At 38.3% G+C, this 23,544-nt stretch overlaps 1 protein-coding gene across 1 annotated transcript in view; it reads left to right on the forward strand.

Annotated features, from left to right (window-relative positions):
* The window catches only part of LOC108294584 (synaptojanin 2 binding protein), a 39,143-nt gene that overhangs the window by 6,826 nt on the left and 8,773 nt on the right, over positions 1-23,544 (forward strand). Inside the window, exon 2 of the mRNA XM_017516479.2 lies at positions 20,919-21,055. Within this exon, the coding sequence (XP_017371968.1) occupies positions 20,919-21,055 (137 nt within the window). The remainder of the gene's footprint in view (positions 1-20,918; positions 21,056-23,544) is intronic.

Here is a 23,544-nt window from a genome sequence, read left to right on the forward strand (position 1 = left end):
TGCAATGGTGTGATCTTGGCTCACCGCAACCTCCGCCTCCTGGGTTCAGGCAATTCTTCTGCCTCAACCTCCTGAGTAGCTGGGATTACAGGCATGCGCCACCATGCCCAGCTAATGTTTTGTATTTTTAGTAGAGACGGGGTTTCACCATGTTGACCAGGATGGTCTCGATCTCTTGACCTCGTGATCCACCCGCCTTGGCCTCCCAAAGTGCTGGGATTACAGGCTTGAGCCACCGCGCCTGGCGTCTTTAATGTTTTTTAATGTTTTGTCTAGTACATGACACACAGTGGTCAGTAAATTGTTAATGAAATGACTGAGCAAGTCGATAGATGTCAGAATAATATAATGGAATGTTTGTTTATTTATGACACAGGGTCTTACTTTGTCACCCAGGCTGGAGTGCAATGGCATGATCTTGGCTCACTGCAGCCTTGACCTCCTCCTGGGCACAAGTGATTCTCCTGTCTCAGCCCCTCAAATAGATGGGAATACAGGCATGCACCACCACACCGGACTAATGTTTTTATTAGCTGTATTTTTCGTAGAGACAGGGTTTCATCATGCTGCCCAGGCTGGTCTCGAACTCCAGAGCTCAAGTTACCCACCTGCCTTGGCCTCCTAAAGTGCTCGGATTACTGGTGTGAGCCACCACGCCCAATGTACTTATTTATTTTTAGATAGGGTCTCGCACTGTCACCCAGGCTGGAGTGCAGTGGAACTGTGACAGTTGACTGCAACTTCAACCTCTTGAGCTCAAGTGACCTTCCTGCCTCAGCCCCCCACAGTGCTGGGATTCTGGGGGTGAGCCACTGTGCCTGCCATAATGTCATGTTTTAAATAAAGAGAAGTAGTAACATGATCTATTTCAGCTTTTGAAAAGTGCTAAACATGGTTCTTCACTAAATACAATTTGAGAAAGAGAGAATGAGGATGTATACATTGTATTATGATGGACAGGAAACTGGCTAAGATATCAGAAACAAGGAGAAGAAATAGATGGAACACCTCTTGGAGAGAATTGAGTAAATGGAACAATTCTCTAAAGATTGCTTCAAGGATCAGTGTTAAGATCTTTTCGAAACAATACTTAAGAAAAACTACAATAAAATATCTAGGAATTACTTTGGGGAAATAGGCAAGCTGATAGATGTTCAACTGTAGAAACATTTTGTGAAGCCATGTGACTAGGCAGAAAAGTGATCAATGATTACATTTGATAATTGCACAATTATTTAGTGAGGGAAAAATAGGCAAACTATACTTAGATGATAGAGTCAGAACTGCTGGTTTCAGAAGACTGAAAAATAAAGTAAAACTATTTTTTAAATGTTTTTAGCATTTATTATGTGCCTATGCTATGATTAGAAATCATGGGTACTAGAATAAAGAATAAGAAATGATCCCTGTTTTTAAGAATTTTGCAGTTCAGGCCAGGCATGGTGGCTGTTGCCTGTAATCTTAGCACTTTGGAAGATCGAGAAGGAGGACTGCTTGAGCCCAGAAGTTCAAGACCAGCCTGGGCAACATAGCAAGACCCCATCTCTACCAAAAAACCAAACCAAACCAAACATTAGCTGTGCTTGGTGGTGCATGCCTGTAGTCCTAGCTACTTGGGAGGCTGAAGTGGGAGAATTACTTGAGCCCAGGAGTTTGAAGTTTGAGGATAATTATGATAAGCAGGTACTAAGTACCCTGAAGAGGTAGCATAGCCAAAGAGCTATAGACCTTTGTAAGATATGTTTTTTTTCTTATAGATTCAGACTCAGTGGGCCATTATAGACAAAAGACCCAAGAAACTTAATAATGCCTTTAGGAAACATTTTGGAAACAAATTACATAATGTCCTTTACTTTTACAAAACTTGGTGTATTCATACTTGCTGCAATTTGCAGTTTACCATGTCAGATAAGAAACAGTAGAGTAAGAAAAAGTTGAAAAGAGGACACTGGCAAGTGTCTGGAAAGGGGAGAGCATATAGATTGTAATATGAGGGAAAACTGAAGAGACAAATATTTTATTTTGGAAAACAAGGAAACATATAGAAGCATGATCTAGTGGAGACCAGGCATATACTTTCAGTACTTGAGCAAGGGCTTATTATAGAGTAAGAGAAAAAGGATGCCTACCTAGATATTTGAAAGAGAAGTTTAGGAGCAATAAAAAGAGGTCCCGTTTTATGTCTTGGTGGGTATTGCCTGAAACCTATGTGGTATGGCATATTCTTTTTGCCACTATTAGATGGAGCACCAAGTTGGGGAGGGACCAACTGTGGGCATTGTATATTGTTTTTTTGTTGTTGCACTATCTGTCTGTTCCTTTGAAGTAAAAAACTTTCCCTCTTTCTCTTCTTTTTTGTCAATGCATATTTGTTGTTGTCTTTTAGGGGAGATAACAATAAGTATTTATCTTGAGACCAGAGAGTTTCTCCAGAGAATTTAAGTTTTGGATGAAAAGATGTCTGTTTAACCTCCTGAGTTGCTCATTTGAATCATTAATTCATCTTTTTGTCAATCCACACATATTTATTGAGCAATTACTGTGGGAAAAGCTTCTGTGCTAGGCACTGTGGGTACAACAGAGAATTGTGTTTTAGTATAATTGTAGTGAGCAGCAGAGCATAGCGTTTAAGAGCCAGAATGAGGCTGGGCGCAGTGGCTCATGCCTATAATCCTAGCCCTTTGGGAGGTCAAGGTGGGTGGATCACCTGAGGTCAGGAATTTAAGACCAGCCTGGCCAACATGGCAAAACCCTGTATCTATTAAAAATACAAAAATTAGCTAGGCATAGTGGTGGGTACCTGTAGTCCCAGCTACTTGGGAGGCAGAGGCAGGAGAATTGCTTGAACCTAAAAGGTGAAGCTTGCAGTGAGCTGAGATCGTGCCACTGCACTCCAGCCTGGGTGACAGAGCAAGATGCAGTCTCAAAAAAAAAAAAAAAAAAAAAAAAAAAAAAAATGTCAGAATGCTTGAATTCAAATCCTTACTCTGTCACTCACTAATTGTGTGACCTTGTGCAAGTCACCTCACTTCTATCTGCCCCAGCCACCTCACTTCTGTCTGCCGCAGTTTCCTCAGCTATAAATAAGAGTATTCTTAGAATCTCCTTATAGAGTTGTGAGGTTTAAATGATTTTTTTTTTTAGACAGAGCTTCATTCTTGTTGCCCAGGCTGGAGTACAGTGTACAGTCTCAGCTTACTGCAACCTCTGCCTCCTGGGTTCAAGTGATTTTCCTGCTTCAGCCGCCCAAGTAGCTGGGATTACAGGTGCCCACAACCAAGGCTGGCTAATTTTTTTGTATTTTCAGTAGAGAAGGGGTTTGCTGGGATTATAGGCATGAGCCACTGCTCCCGGCTGATTTTTGTTTTATAAATATATTTGTAGTGATAATTCTGTACCAGGTACTGTCCTAAGCACTTTACCACAAAACAACTCATTTAATTCACTGAAGTACTTTCATGGGACTGCTATGTGGGGAGTAGACTTTATGGGGCAAGAGTTGAGTCATCCAGGAAGGGTAGGGTAAGCTGTATTAGCAATTTCAGGGATATGGGGCTTCTATTTCTATATTTCCCTCCTTTTATGCCGTATTTAGTTTATTAAAAACACTTTTACTGCAATAGTCCTATCCAAACAAACAAAAAACCTGCTAGAGGCTCCCAGAAACATTTTTAACCTTGTAAGATTTCCCTAGAACAAGCAATGTTAGAAATTCCTGACCTAGGTGTAATTTTCAATTCCAGTAACAGTCGATTGACATCAGTTGGGCTCTGTGTATGTACTAGGTACTATATTGGCACATGAGGTACAAAAATGAATACAAGCTAATTACTTTGTCTACTAGGAATGAATATTGCAATAGGGTAATGAGACAATTAAACAAGTAATTTCGTGTTTTCAGGCAAAGGCAAGAAGACAGCCAAAGTCATGGAGATAAGCAGCAGCTGTGGGTGGGGGGTGATAGGGTGAAAAGCAAGGAGATGGCAAATATTAGATTTTGTTTACTGCATAATGCAAAGTAGAGAATGTCCAAAGATATCTAGAAAGGAGATTATGAAGATTATGGGGATTTTGAGTTTAAACTTTGTCTTCTACATTTTTTTTTTTTACTTTCATTTAATCTTGGTGATGTACTTAGAATTTCTTTAGAAATCATTTAATCATATTTGCATAGGAAATAGTAGAAAAAGTCTACTGTAAGGAGGATACTATAACTGGTTTTTTTTGCTTAATTATCACGAAATTGGTGCTTTGAGAAACTTTAGCCTTTTATTATTGACTAATATTAAGTTAGTACAGAAGTAATTGTGGTTTTTGCTATTAAAAAAAACCAGCAATTATTTTTGTTCCAACCTAGTAAGTAGGAGTCAATAATAAATGTTTAGAATTAATCACTAGGTTCATCTCAACTTTAATGAGGTGTGATTCACATTCAATGAAGTATAAGTGTAATCACCCAGTAGGTTCTTATTACTTGCTTGCTGCCTTGACTGAGCCAATTTATCAAGACAGGGGAATTGCAATAGAGAAAGTTTTATTCACACAGAGGTGGCTGTGCAGGAGACCGGAGTTTTATTATCAGTCTCCCTGAAAACTCAGGGATCAGGTTTTTTAAGGATAATTTGGCAGGTGGTAGGTTAGAAAGTGGGGAGCACTGATCAGTCAGGTCAGAGGTGAAATCATAGGGAAGCTGTCCTCTTTTGCTTTGTCATTTCCTGTGTGGGGACCACAAAGACTGGATGAGCCAGTTTATAGATCTTGGTGGTGCTGCCTGATCCATCAAGTGCAGGATCTGCAAAATATCACAAGCACTGATCTTAGGTTTTATAATAGTGATGTTATCCCCAGAAGCAATTTGGAGAAGTTCAAAATCTTGCAGCCTCCAGCTGCATGACTCCTAAATCAGAATTTCTAATCTTGTGGCTAATTTGTTAGTCCTTCAAAGGCAGCATAGCCCCCAAGCAAGAAGGGGGTTTATTTCACCAAAGGTCTGTTATCTTTATTTCAAAGTTAAACTATAAGTTAAGTTCCTCCCAAAGTTAGTTTGGCCTACACCCAGAAATGAACAAGGACAGTTTGGAGATTAGAAGCAAGATAGAAGGAGTCAGTTAGGTCATATCTCTTTCACCATCATAATTTTCTCAGTAACAATTTTTGCAAAGGTAGTTTCATAAGCATTATAAATATAAAGTTTATTGTGTAGTTGTTGCATGTGTTATTCTGCAAAGGTAACCTGAAGTTTCGTGTGTGTGTGTGTGTGTGTGTGTGTGTGTGTGTGTGGTGGTAGGCCACCTCCTGCCCTGCTTATGCCTGACTAGCTACCTACTAGCTAGAGATGGGGTTTTGCCATGTTGTCCAGGTTGATCTTATATCATTTTAACATATAAGCCTAATATATATCTTTTGGACTTCCAGAGGTTCCTTTTGGAAAAGAATTAATATTAGAATTTGAAATTTGGTTTCGGAAAGCATGTCAAATAATGCAGGTTGGAAACAATCAAAACAAGATCACAAGGCACAGTAAAATATAGTCATTAATTAAGTCGGGGTGATAATTGAAAGTGAAGACCTTTACTCTTTAGTAGAAAGGAGACTCGGTTTCCCAAACAATCAAAGACCTAATAAAGACAGCACAAGACCAACACATCTTTCTCTCTATTTTTATAGATTACTCAAAAGATGAACAAGTCTTTTATTCTCTCTTATTATATGAAAATCTTGTTTAAAAGAGCAAACCAAATTCTACCTTTGCATCAGTATAATGCCAAGGCTAGCTTTAATAAACAAATCTATCTAATCTCAATCAGCTTTGAACACACAAGATTTCCATAACCCTTTTATAATCTCTTACAGTTTTCTATTAAAAAGCAGATCAGTGCCCCCCGAACCCCATTATTTTGACTCAGGCCTTGTGTCAGTGTGCTTTTGATATTAATGCTCAGTTTTGATTTTGATGCTCAAGTTTTTAAAAAGTGAAGTAATCCCCTTCTAATTTTAGCCAACTTGATCACTCACAAAATTCATGAGATTCGTGTTACACAAACCTTCTATTAGGTTGGTGCAAAAGTAATTGCGGTTTTTGTCATTACTTTTGTACCAACCTAATATAACCTGTTCAAACCTTGAGTTTTGTCCTGTACTTCCTTTTTGATATTGGCATTCTACCTGAGGATAGAAATTTATTATACATTTATTTCCCCCTTATCATTCATTCATTCATTCATTTATTTTTTTCCATAAACCTTCTACAATCTGTTTAGACCTTTAGTTTTGTCTTATACTGATTTTTTGATGTTGGCACTCTACCTTAAGACAGAAATTTACATTTCCTTCTTTCTTATCATTGATCAATGGATTGATTGATTGATGATTGGCTGAGAGGGTCTCACCCTGTCACACAACTTGAAGTGCAATGGCGTGATCACAGCTTACTGCAACCTCATCCTCCTGTGCTTTGGTGATCCTCTCACTTTAGCCTCCTGAATAGCTGGGACTATAGGCACACACAACGACACCCAGATAATTTTTCATATTTTTTGTAGGGATGAGGTTTTGCCATGTTGCCTAGGTTGATCTTGAATTCCTGTACTCAAGCATTCCACCTACCTCAGCCTCCCAAAGTGCTGTAATTACAGGTGTGAACCACTGTACCTGGCCCTCCTTATCATTTAATTTACATTTCTTTCCTCCTTAATCCTTTTGTTCACACAAAGTTATCAAGTAATCTCTCTTGTCAACTTTCTTTGCATCTTACTTTTATTATATGCCCTGTATTGTTTCTCTTATATTCAGTAGTTTTAATTGTATATATATTAACTATAACTTTAACTCACAGTAACCCTAATTTCCAGTGAAGAACCTAGGAAGTAAGGTAATTTTGAACAGTTTTATACCAGTATTTATAGATAGGATCATTTCATAATTTCTAGAAAGATAACCTTCTCAATCTGTTTATTAACAGATCTAAATTAACTTTTCTATACCATTTAAATGACCCAGGCATTTTATAATTATCTGTTACTTAATTTAGCATAACATGACTTTAAGTTTCTGAGAAAGATTCTTAAAATTATGAAAAAGTTGCTTATATACTTTTACAGCATTTACATTCATTTAATTTATTCATTCTTAAAAGTTAGACCTGTATAGATCATTAAACAACGCTGGCCATCATCCCAAGTTATTTCTTTTTTTGTGTTTGTTTTTAAGACAGGGTCTTGCTCTGTCACTTAGGTTGGAGTAGAGTGGTGCTGTTATGGCTCACTGCAGGCCTACAGTGGTGCGCCACCACCCATGCCCTGCTAATTATTTTTTATTTTTGTAGAGACAGGCTCTTGCTATGTTGCTCAGGCTGTTCTCAAGCTCCTGGCCTTATGGACGTTAGCTACCCTGCCTGGCCTCAAGTTATTTCTTTGTTAATGGTTTCCACAGCCTGTGAAACCCTGAAATTACATACATGCATATTTTGCTGATCAAAAGAAACAGCTATTTTCGTTAAACCAACAAAGTTGTCTTATTTTAGTAATGTGAACTAAGTCGCTTTTGAGTTACTTTCTATATTTCTGATAAAATACTTGATTTACGTGCTTACTTAATAAGCCATTTTGTTAGTGGAAATCCACATCCGAAGAGAGGATTCTTGAATCTCACACAAGAAAGAATTTGAGACGAGTTCATAAAGTAAAAGCGAGTTTATTAAGAAAGTAAATGAGTAAAAGAATGGCTACTCCATAGAGCAGCCCTGAGGGTTGCTGGTTGCCCATTTTTATGGCTAATTCTTGATTATATGCTAAACAAGGGGTGGACTGTTTATGCCTCCCCTTTTTAGACAATGTAGGGTAATTTCCTGACATTGCTGTGGCATTTGTACACCATCATGGCACTGGTGGGAGTGTAGCAGTGAGGACGATCAGAGGTCACTCTTGTCACCATCTTGGTTTTGGTGAGTGTTGGCCGGCATCTTTACTGCAACTTGTTTTATCAGCAAGGTTTTTATGACCTATATCTCGTGCCAACCTTCTTTTTCATCCTGTGACTAAGAATCCCTTAACTTGCTGGGAGCACAGCCCAGCAGGTCTTAGCCTTATTTTACCTGGCCCCTATTCAAGATGGAGTTGCTCTGGTTTAAAGGCCTCTGACAAGTGCATTAGAGTGTTTTCATATGTTTTGGTAGTGAAATATCATGTATACATGACACATAACCATAGAGACATAGAGACACAGAGACAGAAGCAGATCTTGTAGCTTTATAAGATTCTTCATTTGCTAGTTTGCAAATAATCTCTCCATGTTTAGACTACCAGTTCCTTGACTACCTAGTCCATTGCCCTAAACAGTTGTTAGCTAGGTAACCCTAAATTGCAAAGACATTACTCTTAGGTGAAAATTTATACCCCAGGGGCACAGCACTTACATCTAAATACCATTATTTGCTGAAACAAAAAGAATCAGTGAAGACAAGATTGCCAGGAAAAGTGTCTTTAAACATAGATAAGGTTTGTTATGTAAATTTTAAGCCAGTGTCTTTCCCATTATAAAAATTTTTAGCTCCTTGGGCATAGGGGGTCACCCTTACAAATAGAGATTTCCTTTATATATGTAAATTTATTTTACATAGAGTTTCAAAGTAGCTAGCTAAGTGCCAGAAAGTTATATTTCAGAGACTAATCTTGTTAGATACTTAGCCCATTTCTTGATTAGATTACTGACTTCAAGGTGGAGCACTTTCATGAATGTCATCAGGAAAGTATTTGCAGTTTCCAGGGCCTAACATATATACATTTTTATTTTTTTATTTTTTTTTTTAAGGCAGGCTCTCATTATATTACCCAGGCTGGTCTTGAACTCCTGGACCCAAGGGATCCTTCCACCTCAGCCTCCCTAAGAACTACAGTTGCGCCACCTGTTGTCCCAGTGAGGACTGCCTCAGGGCCTGATATTAAATGTCTGAAAACCAGGCACATCTGGAAGGCAGTGCATCTGGATCTTTAAAAATCAAGAAAACCACTTTACTGTGAATCTTGGTCTCCACACAGAGCAAAATGCCATGTTACCAGGCCACACAAACGTCCACAGTGCACCTCACTACACAGATATCTCTCTAAGTGATTAAACCACACCTTTCTTACCTAAATGCGTTTAAAAAAAAAAAAAAAAAAAAAAAAAAAAAAAAAAAAAAAAAAAAAAAAAAAAAAAAAAAAAAAAAAAAAGAGTAGCCGCCTGTAGTAACCACCATTCACCATAAACAACTGCTGTTAGTCACCTCCAATACTGCAGCTCTTGTCAGTGACTTACCAGCCTTAACATACACAAAGGTCAAGTTCTCTCTCACAGTATGGATTAATCTCTGGTACCCTCAAAAGCCAAAAAGATCAAGTAATGCAATATGGAAGAGAGCAGAGTTTTAGACCTGAGAGGAACCTGTCCATGACTTTTCAGACTCTATAAGAAAACAGAATACCCCCAAAATGGGGTGAATGGTGTGTTTTTTGTGTGTTCCTTGAGGACTCTGAGTCTCCTTTAGATTTCTTCCTGTGGTATCAAAATAGCAAAAGGAAGGAAGAGCAGAGTGTAAAGAAATAGAAAAAGTTTAGCCAGGAACAGTGGCTCATGCCTGTAATCCTAATTCTTTGGGAGGCGGAGGTGGGAGGATCACTTGAGCCCAGGAGTTTGAGACCAGCCTAGGCAAAATAGCAAGACCTTGTCTCTACATTTNTGTGCTCCTGTAGTCCCAGCTATTTGGTAGGCTGAGGTGGGAGAATCACTAGAGCCTGGGAGATTCAGGCTGCAGTGAACTGTGCCACTGCACTCCAGCCTGAGCAACAGAGCAAGAGCCTAGAGATTTTAAACTTTGTGAAAGGCCAGTGAAGTTTTATATTTTTAGCAAAAATTATGCCAGCAAGATTGGAAACAGAGGACTCAAGGGATCAAACATATTTAAAAAGGGGTCTCAGTTGACTGAAAAAAAAAACCCACTAAGAACCAGGATCCAAGTAAGGAAAAAAGTAGGAAGGCCTCTCTCCTATAAATGATAGCCTAAATATTACTTTTAATTAAGCTTTTGTTCTTTTATTTTAAAAACATGTTAAAGAGTCAGGGTCTCACTATGTTGTCCAGGCTGGTCTCCAACTCCTGGCCTGAAGTGATCTCTCCATGGCCTCCCAAAGTGCTAGGATTACAAGGGTGAGCCGCCATGCTCAGCCCTAATTAAGCTGACTTCTGACCAGAGAACTCTAAAAAATCATCTTTTCAAATCTCTTATTATCAGATTTTAATGAAGGCAATTTTAAGGTAGGTCTCTCATTCAGTTTGTATGGTTCTAAAACCAGCTTTTTTGTGTGCATTTCAGAGGATTCCTGTTTTGTCTATTGCTACTATGGCCATCCCAAGTTAGGTGGGTCTACTTTCCTAGATATTTACAAGAGGATGTCGCATAAGTGTTATGTATAAATCAAGCTGGTGTTTCTAAAAAGAGCACTTGGATTTTGATGCTGAATTTTTCATTATTTATGAACTTTTCAAAAGTGACCAAGGCTGGGAATGTGTTTAGGGTAAAAGTGTGCTGACAGCCTCTAATCACCAGGTGGCAGCAGAGGGCTCAGGGTATGGGGTGGAGACGGTTCTATTGTACCTGTCTGACAAAGAGAGGATCCCTAAAATGTAGAACTCACTCTCATGCGCTTTTCAGTTAGGAACTAACAGGGATTGGTCACAAATGAAAGGCTAAGTCTGAATTTTCAAGTAATAGAAAACAGCTGCTGTCTTAAAAGCATGCTACAAAAAATGAATCCAGTAGTGCCTGACTGGCTATCCCTTAACCGCTCTGCTATAATGCAGAGGCTTGACCTGAACCACCAGTTCTGAGCCTGAGGCAGATCAAAGGCAGTTCTCTGCAGAGCTCTTTACTGGAATATCCTGTCCAAAGATATACACCTAAGCTTTTGCACTTAAAGGAAACAGAGGGTTTGAAAAACCGCCCAAATAAAGTCTTAGACCTTCAACCAAAGAGTGGAAGGTCCAAATTCATGAGAACTCATGTGAAACATCCAATGGGTCTTTTGAAGACAGAGCCTTCCTGCTGGTACCAAGAGCCACTGTCAGAGAGAGACACTTGGTGGTCAGGGAGAGTTATTCTGAATCCTGTACCTTACATGAGATATGTTAACCTAAAAGGAAGAAGCTGAGGCAAAATTAATGTAAGTTAGAGAGTTTATTTGGGCCAGGCTAGAGGATTGCAACCTGGGATTATAGATTAAATTTGTCCTGAATAACCAAGAGTAGGTCTCTCATTCAGTTTTTATGGTTCTTGTGCTTGCAAATGAATTATTTTATACATTTCAGCAGATCCAACTAGCAAGTTGGAAGTAGATTTTTAAAGGAAAAGAAGCAGCAGTTCCAAATTTGTTTACCAATAATTTACTTAAAGTAATATAAGCAATTAGTTGGCTATACATTGTTTTTTGTCTCACAAATTCTAGGAACTTCAAGATAATTGGTGAGGCAGCTATTCGGGAACAAATGACTTTAAATAGTGGCCCCCAGGCATGGGTGTGATGGACATGACTGAAGTCCCCTGCTCATATCTCTCTGTGCCTAACATGGCTTAGACTGCTCTGAGCTATTTTCTTTTCTCAGTTGTTACACCTAAGTTTTTTCAGATATATCTTATTTTTTCAGATATATTGTCCCACAGATATCTGAGGCACTATTCTTTTTCTTTGTTTTTAAATTTGAACTTTTCTGCCCATCTGCCTTCCCGTGCCCTCTAATCTGTTGTTAAGCTTATTCAGTGAATGTTTCACTTGTTATTGTACTTATCATTTTCTGTTATAGTATTTCCATTTGGTTCTATTTGTTTCTTTTCTGTTCACCCATTAGGAATATATTTTATGTACATCTTTTAAAAAATTTTACATATATATTTTTAATAGACATGGGGTCTCCCTCTCTGCTAGGAGCTGAACACTCATCAGGACACTCTGGATGTGGAAAGGAGCTGCCCCATGCAGGTCCCCTCTGAGGGGGACAGAACCTCTGTTCTGTCACTCAGTAAAGCTTCCCTTTGTCTTGCTCACACTCCACTTGTCTGTGTACCTCATTCTTCCTGGTTGCCAGACAAGAACTCAGGATCCACGGAATGACAAGGCTAAAAGAGCTGTAACACAATCAGGGCTGATGCATGTCCCTTGCTCGTCACATTGTGGGTGAAGAGAAGGAGAGAAGAGTTGCAACCCTGCCTGGATCCAAGACCTGGGAGCTCCCTGAGCCACGGCTGTGACTTCCTCCTTGGGGCCCTGCAGTTCCTGGCATCTCCAAGCTTCCAGGTGCCATCGTGTTTGCCAGTGCCAGCTGTAGAAGCTGCTTGCACTATGCCTGGTCCAGCTGTAGCCTTGCAGAGAGCTGGCACCTGGAGCTGCCCACCCTGCTGCAGCAGCCACAAATAGGTCTCCTGCCAGAAAAGTACACTCCAAAGTTCCCATAACAAAACAGAGTGCCAAAATATATCAAGCAAATATTGAAAAACTGATCCAAAGAAGTAGACCGTTTTATAATAATAGTTACACTTTAGTATCCTCATTTTCAGTAATGGATAGGACAACCAACAGAAAATCAGTAAGGAAATAGAGGATTTGAACAATACAATAAATAAATTAGACCTAACAGGCATCATCAAATAACAGCAGAGTACACATTTTTAACATATAGTGTTTGGAAAACTGTATATTCACATGCAAAAGTGTGTGAAAGTTGGATTTTTGCCTTAATGTGATGTACAAAAATTAACTAGAAATTTATTAAATACCTAAATGTACGAGCTAAAACTATAAAACTCTTAGAAGAATGGAAAAAGCGTCAATACCTTGGATTTGGCTATCATTTCTTGGATGTGATACCAAAAGCACAGGCAATGAAACAAAAAATAAACTGGGCTTCATTAAAAGTAAAAATTTTTGTGTTTCAAAGGACACTATGAGGAGAGTTAAAGATAACCTACAGAATGGGAGATGGTATTTACCAATTATATATTTGCTAAGAAGTTAATATCTAGTATATATAAGGAACTTTTACAACTTAGTGACAGAAAACAACCCAATTCAAAAATGAGCAAAGGACCTGAGTAGACATTTCTCCAAAGAAGATAATACAGATGGCCAGAGGCCAATAAGCACATGAAAAAACTATTTAACTTCACTAGCTATTGGGAAATGCAAATCAAAACCACAATTGGTTACCACTTCATACCCATTAGGATGACTATTTTGTATACATACATATATATATGTGTGTATATACATACATATACACATAGCATTGGGATAGCTGTGTATTGCTTGTGAGAATGTAAAATGGTACAGCCATTTTACAGGAAGGGGCTGGGCATGGTGGCTCATATCTATAATCCCAGCACTTTGGGAGGACGAGGAGAGCAGATCATGAGGTCAAGGGATCGAGACCATCCTGGCCAACATGGTGAAAACCCGTCTCTACTAAAAATACAAAACTTAGCTGGATGTGGAGGCTGAGGCAGGAGAATCGCTTAAACCCAGGAGGCAGAGGTTGCAGTGCAATCGCACCACTGCCCTTCAGCCTGGCAACAGAGCAAGACTCTGTCTCAAGAATTGGAGGAAGGATCTCAAAACAGATGCTTGTACACCAATGTTCATAGCATTCAAAATGTAGAAACAACACAAATATCCACTGACAGATGAATAGGTAAATAAAATGTGGTGTGTACATACAATGGACTATAATTCAGCCTTAAAAAAAGGAATGAAATTCTGAAATATGCTACAACATGAATGAACCTTGAAGACATTATGCTAAGCAAAATAAACACACAGAATAACAAATATTGTGTGATTCTACTTTATGGGATACCTAGAATACACAAATATACACAGAAAGTATAACATGTTGTCAGGGTTTGGGGGAGGGGAGAATAAGGAGCTATTTTTTAGTGTGTATACAGTTTTTATTTGAAGAAAAAGTTCCAGATATAGGTGGTGGTGATGATTGTACAACATTGTGAAGGTATTCAATGCTACTGAATTATGCATTTAAAAATGGGTAAAATATTAAATTTTATGTTGTTTATTTTACCATGATACAGATAAAGACAGACAGGGGGGTTGTGTATCCAGCATATCCAGTGGAGTTTGATTGATGTCTGGGGGAAAACTAGTGGGATTGATCTTGGGATAGAAAAAAGCCTCCAGGTAACTCCAGGTAAATAGAGCGAATATAGGGTATTTGTTAATCTAGTCTTCATAACTCAACAAGTGGCTATAATGCTTGGTGTTAATGAACTATTTTGTTTCATTTTAATTATGTCCAGAATTGTTATTTCTAGAAATACAAGCTAACACTGGTCATTTACTTTATAACTTTTAGATTTTGTAGATAAGAATCTGAATGAAATGAAGGGCTTTTCCTTTTCTGGTTTAAAGGTAAACAATAGGAACCTTGACTAGGGTAACAGAACTCTATAGTGGTAAATTCTTCCTCTAGAATATATTACCCTTGGGGATTGTTCTACAACCATTATCCCAGCATTGCTTATTCAGAGCCAGCCTGGAGACCAGTTAGCTCCTAAGATAGCCAGCAATACTTAGAAGACTACTATTTTTCCTAAAGCAATTTATGTTTTCTGCAAAGATGTATTGTAGCAAAATGGTTAAAAATTCACGCTTTGGAATCACACAGCCTGACTTAGAGTCTTGACTTTGTAAAGAGCTGTGTGAACTTTTCGTAAAGTTGCTTAATCTGTCCATGCCTCACCTTTTAAAGTCTTCTTTGAAAAATGAGTACTTGTGTTTGTAAAGAAGATTAAAGGAGATAATATATATCAAGTACATAGCATATTATTTGGTACATAATAAGGTCTCAGTAAACATTAGCTGTTGCATCTGCCATTGCTCTTATAAACAAGGCTCAGGGTCCAGACCTATAGTCAGGAATTCAAAAGAAGGTATTTCTTGTTTAACTTTCCAAGGCTCTTCTATTAGGCCCATTTTGTTTCTCCCTTAATCCTATGCTAGTGTCATTCTTATGCTACCTTTACTATTTTGCATTTAGACTGCTCATCTAAATTAGATACCCAGCAACCCGCTTTAATCTTGCCATATTTTAAAATTTATTGGCAAATTATAACCAGAGTTCTCTAAGCTCTTCATTCATTCACTTACAAAAAAAAAAAAAAGTTGAATCTCAGTCTTTTTTCTTCCTCCCTCTCCCCTCAACTCATTTTAGACCTTAAATGCTAAGAGCTAAATTAATTATACCCTTTAGCGCCAAAGTACACTGTTACCATCAGTGTGTTCCTCTCTGGTTCTTTTTTTACCCTTCATACCTGAAACCTAACCTGTATCTTTCTCCGCATAAGTACCCACTCTAATGTGTCTTTATATTTCTTTAAATATGCATGCATTTTTGTAAATAGGTAATATTTGTGTGCTTTTTTTATTTATAGGGAGGTATTATGTTATGAATATTAACATTACATTTTAAAACCCTGTTTCTTTTGTTTGTTTGTTTTTTACATTTCTATATTTTTACAAGCCTGGCTACCTTGTAAATAGCTGTAATAGTTTTTTGTCCCATGGGTGGGTGGCCAGGCTTCCCCTGTGAGTTAATGAAAAACTAAGAATTATTAAGGTTCTTTTTATTTTCCTTTGGTTTTAAATCTTTTTTTTTAATTTTTTAAAATTTTACTTTAAGTTCTAGGATATATATGCCAAACATACAGGTTTGTTATATAGGTATAACATATGCCTACATACATGGGGTATATGCTGTGGTGGTTTGCTGCACCTATTAACCTGCCATCTAGGTTTTAAACTCCACATGCATTAGGTATTTGTCCTAATTCTCTCCCTCCTCTTGCCTCCTCACCCCGCAACAGGCTCCGGTGTGTGATGTTCCCCTCCCATGTTCATGTGTTCTCATTGCTCAACTCCCACTTATGAGTGAGAATTTGCTGTGTTTGGTTTTCTGTTTCTGTGTTAGTTTGCTGAGGATGATGGTTTCCAGCTTCATCCATGTCCCAGCAAAGGACATGAACTCCTTCTTTTTTATGGCTGCATAGTATTCCATGGCGTATGTGTGCCACATTTTCTTTATCCAGTCTATCATTGATGGGGATTTGGGTTGGTTCCAAGTCATTGCTATTGTAAACAGTGCTGCAATAAACATACGTGTGCATGCATCTTTACAGTAGAATGATTTATAATCCTTTGGCTATATACCCAGTAATGGGATTGCTGGGTCAAATGGTATTTCTGGTTCTAGATCCTTGAGGAATCGCCACACTGTGTTCCGCAATGGTTGAACTAATTTACAGTCCCATCAACAGTGTAAAAGCCTTCCTATTTCTCTGCATCTTCGCCAGCATCTGTTGTTTCCTGACTTTTTAATGATCGCCATTCTAACTGGCATGAGATGATATCTCATTGTGGTTTTGATTTGCATTTCTCTAATGACCAGTGATGGTGAGCTTTTTTTCATGTTTGTTGGCTGCATAAATGTCTTCTTTTGAGAAGTGTCTGTTCATATCCTTTGCCCATCTTTTGATGTTTTTTTTTTATTATTATTTGTTTAAGTTCTTTGTAGATTCTAGATATTAGTTCTTTGTCAGATGAATGGATTGCAAAAATTTTCTCCCATTCTGTAGGTTGCCTATTCACTTTGATGATGGTTTCTTTTGGTGAGCAGAAGCTCTTTAATTTAATTAGATCCCATTTGTCAGTTTTGGCTTTTGTTGCAATTGCTTTTGGGATATATGGTCACTCTACTTAGGCAAGATTTTTCTGGGACATAGCCAATAATTAGCAAGAGATGTACTGAATATCCTTTCCCTTTCCAGTGATTTCCAACTGGCATCTGTTTTAATTGGTTGGTACATACACCGGATGATTGCTGCAGATTTTGATATCACACTTGTTAGAAACTACTCATGAGGAGGAGTTCCAGGGTCACACATCATAGACATACTTAATAAGTTTGAGTTCCTGTTTGTAGATGGTGGAATTTGAAAATCTGTCTATCTTCTCGTTTTTCAGGAGCTTTTGCATTTATACTGCATATTTATTCATCCTTTCTCCGTCAAACTATCTAGGTTGGAGCTTTAGCGGCCACTAATTTATTGACAACTACTCCTAGCGCCCTATCCCGGCAGAGCAACTACTGTGTAGTTTATAAAGAACTGTTTTCATATTTTATGTATTGGATCCTAATACCCTTTGAGGTAGAGAGGGCAGAATTTATACTTCTTATTTTATGGAAAATGAAGCTGAGGATCAGAGGCAAACTGACTTGCTTCAGTCTACATATCTGGTAAGTTATAAACTTAGAACCAAGTCTTTTGACTTTGATTTGCTTCTACAATATCTAAAAGAGACAGGGAAAAGGATAAATTTTGGGTTGTGGTTAAAGTAGGAACTGTCCAGTTTAGATTTATGTCTTCTTCAGAACATAACACATTGCCCAACACATAGTAAATGATTTGCTTCTGCAGCATCTCAAAGGGACAGGAAAAAGGAAAAACTCCAGTTTGTGATCGAAGCAGTGGGTGTCCAGTTTAACTTTATGTCTTCCTTAGACGATAACACAATATCTGACACATAAGATTCAATTTTTATTGAGCAAGTGAACTGGAGATTATGTAGGTATCCGTAGGGCCCAGGTTCAGTTGGTCATGCTGCTACTCAATGCTGTGGTGACTCTTTTTTATTGCAGCAATGCTTTGGCTTAGAAATAAGCCCAGTTCTGTAAATATTATGGTGGAACGAAGGGCTTCAGGTCAGTCCAGGAGTTCTCATGTTAAATAATTTGGTTCATTTACAATAGAAGCAGCAATGGGTTATCAATGCACCTATATAATATGACTTTGATGGGGTGTGTAGTAGACAGCCCTTGTTTGTTTGTGATAAATCTCAGTAAGATTTCCTCTACTCTTCCTTTTTTTTATACAGTTAGCTTTGAATAACCAGTAGCAAAGTTCTTTCTCTTGGTAACTTCTATATTGCACTCAGCTGCTTAACATTTGCCTCCTGTTCCCAAGATCACCAGAGGCAACTGTAGTGTTTGATGAGGATGTTGGATTTCATCGAAATATTTTCTCTACTTAGTTTGTTCCAATTTGGGAGAGGTGGGTTGGCCTTGGCCCCCTTGTTCAAAGCTGCCACAGTTTTGAAGTCATTTCAAAACCTTTGATAATCATGTTCCATCTTCTTTTCCACCTTATCTCAAATTGCTGTGCCCTCTCCCGTACTTCCCACCTTCTACGATACAAATTGAGGTTGCGCTAAGAAAATCATTTAGTAAGTTAAGCTACTATTTTTAATACCCAGCCCTTCAAGGAAGTTAAAATAGCGTCTTCCAGAAGTAGCACCTTACTTTATTTATTTAGAGAACAGGGTCTTGCTATGTTGCCCAGCCAGGTCACAAACTCCAGAAGTAGCACTTTCTATCATGTATCTTTTGATTTTATTATTTTAGAGAATAAATAATTTTTGTTCTCTAGCTCCAGAGGTTTTATGCACAAGGTATGCTTTTTATTTATTTTATTTTTGAGATGGATTCTTATTCTGTCACCCCGGCTGGAGTGCAGTGGCACAGTTTTGTCTCACTGCAACCTCTGCCTCCTAGGCTCAAGCGATCCTCCCCCTCAGCCTCCTAAGGCTGGGCACGTGCCACCACGCCTGGCTAATTTTTTGTATTTTGGTAGAGACAGGGTTTCACCACATTGCCTAGACTGGTCTCAAACTCCTGACCTCAAGTTATCCACCCACCTTGGCCTCCTGAAGTGTTGGGCTTTCAGGTGTGAGCCATCCCACCTGGCTAAGGTATGCTTTTTTAAATTAAATGTTTCCTGTTGTGTCTTTCTTTGGTCATGTTTTTCTTTAAATTGCAAATTGATTTGCTAGTGCTTATAACATTCTGTGAGCTTTAGGTATAAGCTTTTCTCCCACCAATGGGGAGAACTTTTAGAAAGCCCGTATATGTCTCTTTGAGTATCTTTTCTATTGAGACCAGTAGTAGGCTGGTGATTATGGTTATTCTTTCCAGTTGCACCACCAGATATTTGGTTCTTGTTTCCAAACTATCTCCTTTCTCTTATACTGTGGCCCTGAATTCTACCAGTAGCTCACATTAAGAAAGCCCTAGGGAAGTTCCTTTTTTTTCTTTTCTTTTTTTTTTTAAAGCATGAGTAAAATCCCTTTCTAACAATGGTTTCTGTATAATGAAATCCTCTCCAGCACTTTGTCTTTGGTTCATGGAAATAGCACTTTGGTAGTCAGTTTCTTTCCTTCTCTTTTTTCTTTCTTTTAATATTTTATTGTGGTAGGAACACCTAGCATGAGATCTACTCTGAACAGATTTTTCAGTGTACAATATAGTATTATCTACAGGCACAATGTTGTACAGCAGATCTCTAGAACTTAATTCATCTTGCATAACTAAAATTATATCCATCTTAAATAGTCAACTAATAGAAATAAAGATTAGAATGGTGGTTTTCAAGGACTTAGGGAAGAGGAATTGAGGAGCTGCTAATCAACAAGTCGTCAGTTTTTTCTACAGTGAATAAAACTTGTCAGTTACTGTACCCAAGTATAGATTGAGTAGCCCAAATCCAGTCTGAAATCTGAAATGCTCCCAACTCCAAATCTTTTTAAGGGTCAGCATGACGTTCAGAGGAAATGCTTACTGAAGCATTTCAGATTTCAGATTTTTGGATTAGGGATGTTCAACTGGTAAGTTTAATCCGTATATTCCAAAATCCCCCAAATTTAAAATTGAAAACACATTTGGTCCTAAGCATTTTGGATACTCAACCTATATATGGTTGTACTTGAGGTAGCAAACGAAGGGAGAGTAAATTTGGTGATTTAGTCCTACATGAAACAGCAGTTACCTTTCTGGTTCTGAGGTTTCTCTGCTAACACCTACACCACTGCCTCTACCAACCAAAATAGAAAAAAATAAATGAGACTCTCAAGACCTTTTTTCAAAGCACTATCATACATAAATTCTCTAGAAGCTTGGGAGAAGGAAAGAATGGAAGGGAAGGGAAGGTATGGTTAGGAATCTCTCACGTCAAATTGGGAACCGTTCATTTGATAATTGGTTAAAATGCATAGCTTCTTCTCATGAACACAGCTAACCCTGCTACATTAATATCAGGTTAGCTGGGCATGGTGACGTGTACCTGTAGTTCCAGCTACTCGGGAGGCTGAGGGAGGAGAATTGCTTGAACCCAGGAGGTGGAGGTTGCAGTGAGCCGAGATCACGCCACTGCACTCCAGCCTGGCGCCTGGTGATGGAGCGAGACTCTGTCTCAAAAAAAAAAAAAAAAAAAAAAAAAAAAAAAAAAAAAAACTTAATATCAGGAATGTCAGGAATTGGCTCCTCTGAATACCATCAACAGGATCAAAATTAAATATGAGTAGAAGTTACACCTAGGCTGGGCATGGTGACTCACATCTGTAATCCTAGAACTTTGAGAGGCCAAGGCAGGAGTGATTGCTTTAGGCCAGAAGTTCATAACCAGTCTAGGCAACATAGCAAGACTCTGTCTCAAAAAAAAAAAAAGAAAAGAAAAAGAAAAAAAGAACTCCGTAATTACCACTGTTCTTTAAGTTCTATATAGATCTTTCTTTATATATCCAACAAAACAAGTGGATCACTGTGTTTGTATTTTCAGTTGTGCCTCATTTGAGTGGACAACTCAGTACTCTTGATATTACTGACCGTGTTCATGACCATTCACCAGCTCCATCACAGCCTGACTCACCAGCATCTCCTCCATCAGCCTTTCCTCCCCAGTAATAGGCTTTTCCTCCCTTTCTCTTCATCTTCTCTAATCCCTTTCTTTCTTCTTCACCCCCATCTTTTTTACTCCTCCATGATTTTCTCAGGGCTGGGCTTCAACATCGTCGGTGGGACAGATCAGCAGTATGTCTCCAACGACAGTGGCATCTACGTCAGCCGCATCAAAGAAAATGGGGCTGCGGCCCTGGATGGGCGGCTCCAGGAGGGTGATAAGATCCTTTCGGTGAGAACGGGCTTCGGCCTCCTTCACAGTCCTTTCTCTCTAAACCCTAGGTCCTACCCCTATCCCTTTCCTTGAAAAGATTTGGATCTGGAAATACACAGGTTGTAGAACTGAATGGGAACAACTATGATCAGTCATCCTTTTCAACCCTATCATTGAGCATGAAGGGTAATATTATGCTCACCTGATAGATGAGAATGTGAAACCCAGAATGTGAAGTTACTTATTCAAAAAGCACAAGGCAGGAAGCATGAAGGACTCATGGTGAAAAGAGATTTAAAATTTAAAATCCATGAATTTTATCTTTCATCCATTACTTTATATAATACCTCCTTTTGTTGATTAAAACACTAATGTATATCTTTGGGGGAATGTCAGCCCTTGCAATTGAATTTAACTTAACTTCAAAAGACAGAAAGAAGGAAGGTTGGGAATTAAGTGTCCTTTTCAGACTCCGAGCCCTTTTTCACCCATTATTAACATGAAAATTTGGAATGCAGTTGATTTGGATAGCGGTCCACTGTGTTCCCGTTTTATCCTGCTTATATCTCTACCGAGACTTACTACATGGTAATTATTATTCTTATTCTTTTCCAGAATTTCCTCAAGGGCAGTGACAAGATCTTTTTTTTAACCTTTTGAATCATAGCACAGTGCTTAATAATGTGTAAGAAATGAACAAGTTAAGAAATTCAGGCAAACCTAAAAAGGTTTACTGATAAATATGTACCTACAGGTCTCAGCTCTTAAAATAAATTAGAATAAGCCTGAAGTCAAAACTATTAAAATGCAAAACATAACTCTGACACTACTGTTCATTTCTCTACCTTACCATGGGCTACGGTAATAATATGATACTATCAGTTGCTGGGGGATAAGGGAGTATCTTAGAGATAATTATTCTGTAGAATTTCTTTTTTTAGTAACCTTTAGGGCTAGTGAAAAATGGCCAACTTATTACTTGTATGGAAACAGTATAGATGATTGGTATAAAGATTGGAAGAGTGCTGAGGGGGTGAGATATTATCTAGAATATTCTTGGGAGAGCTGGCTTCAAAGGGCTAGATAAATAAAAGGAAATTGAAATAGGATAGGGCTTCTCATAGCAGTAACTCCTATCTTTTCCAGGTGGGCCATAAGCCCATGGTCTGAAGAGGAGAAAACTATTCCCTGTTTTATTTTAGAACTGAATAGGGCAGGATCGCCAGGTTGGGAAAAGGTTGAAATAAATGAATGAAGTACAGACAGGAGAAGTCTTGATTGACAGAATTAAGTATTAGCCTCAGAGACATGATTTTGAACCTACCTCTATAATAAGTCAGCGTCATTCCTTAAACATTTTTTGCTATATAGTTTCATTTGAATTTTCCTTTTTACACCACTTCTCATGCAGTTCAGTTGATTAGTGATTAAAAGTCATATGTGTGAAGTCTCCTGCTCCTCTTAGCTGCCAGCTTATTGACCACTTCTCTGCCATGCAGCCAATTTGGTAGCAGTACCTGAAGGCAGAGATACAAAGGAAAAGAGACAGAGAACATCTACCTTTTCTTCATTTGGCATCTGAGTATTTTAGTGATCAGGCTAGGCAGTATGGTTCTGAATGCCTCTTCAGGAAGACTATGATTCCACTTAGTCCTCAAAAAAGAAAGAAAATCAGAACAAGTAGCTATTAGAGCCTCCTAAATTGACTTAACGTCTAAGCATGTGTCCTCGCTGATCCATAATATAAATATGGTATGCACAGCAGTATTTCACTCCTTCTCATTGAGTATTTTACCTCTCTTCAGTCCATTAAGCTTCACTTAGACCCTATTTATTAATCTGTGAGATGGAGACAGTGATAATATACCTGTCTTCTCAAAACGATAGTGAAAAGTTTAGAAGTAGATTATTTCCTTTAGCTTCCAGGGAAAGACATTCTTCCAATATGAATCAACTTGGCAGTAGTACTGTAAGGAAGTGCTGAGAGTGGGTTGTTAAAGGTGTAGCATTTAGTTAGAATCTGTGCATCTTAATATTTTGACACATAAATTACATTCTCTTCAGATCACTGGAACCTGGGCTCTGTTGATGAAGAAAGACTTGAATAATATAGGAGTTAAGAAGAGAAAGAAGAGAGCTATATTATTTTAAAAGCTTTGGTTAAAGGTAGATTATTGCAGAATGAGAATGGTGAGAAGTATATCAGCCCTAAATGTCAAGTAGCATGCTAACAACCCAAATTTTATTTTGTTTAATATTATAGTAACCCTATGAGGTGGGCATGATTATTGTGCTCAAGCCGTTTGCCCAAGGTCACACAACTAGTAAGCAGCAAGGGACTAAAACTGGTTTGTCTGAATTTGTAGCCTTTGTTTTTTAACCACTATGTTATACTGACTCCTAAAAGGTAAATCAGGAGCTAGGATTACTTATCCTAAAGACAAAGTTACACAGTGAATTAATAGTAGATTGCATGTATGGCTTTATATAAAAACTAAAATTAGGCC

Source organism: Cebus imitator, unplaced genomic scaffold (assembly GCF_001604975.1).
Source record: "Cebus imitator isolate Cc_AM_T3 unplaced genomic scaffold, Cebus_imitator-1.0 Scaffold590, whole genome shotgun sequence".
Taxonomy (NCBI): Eukaryota; Metazoa; Chordata; class Mammalia; order Primates; family Cebidae; genus Cebus; species Cebus imitator.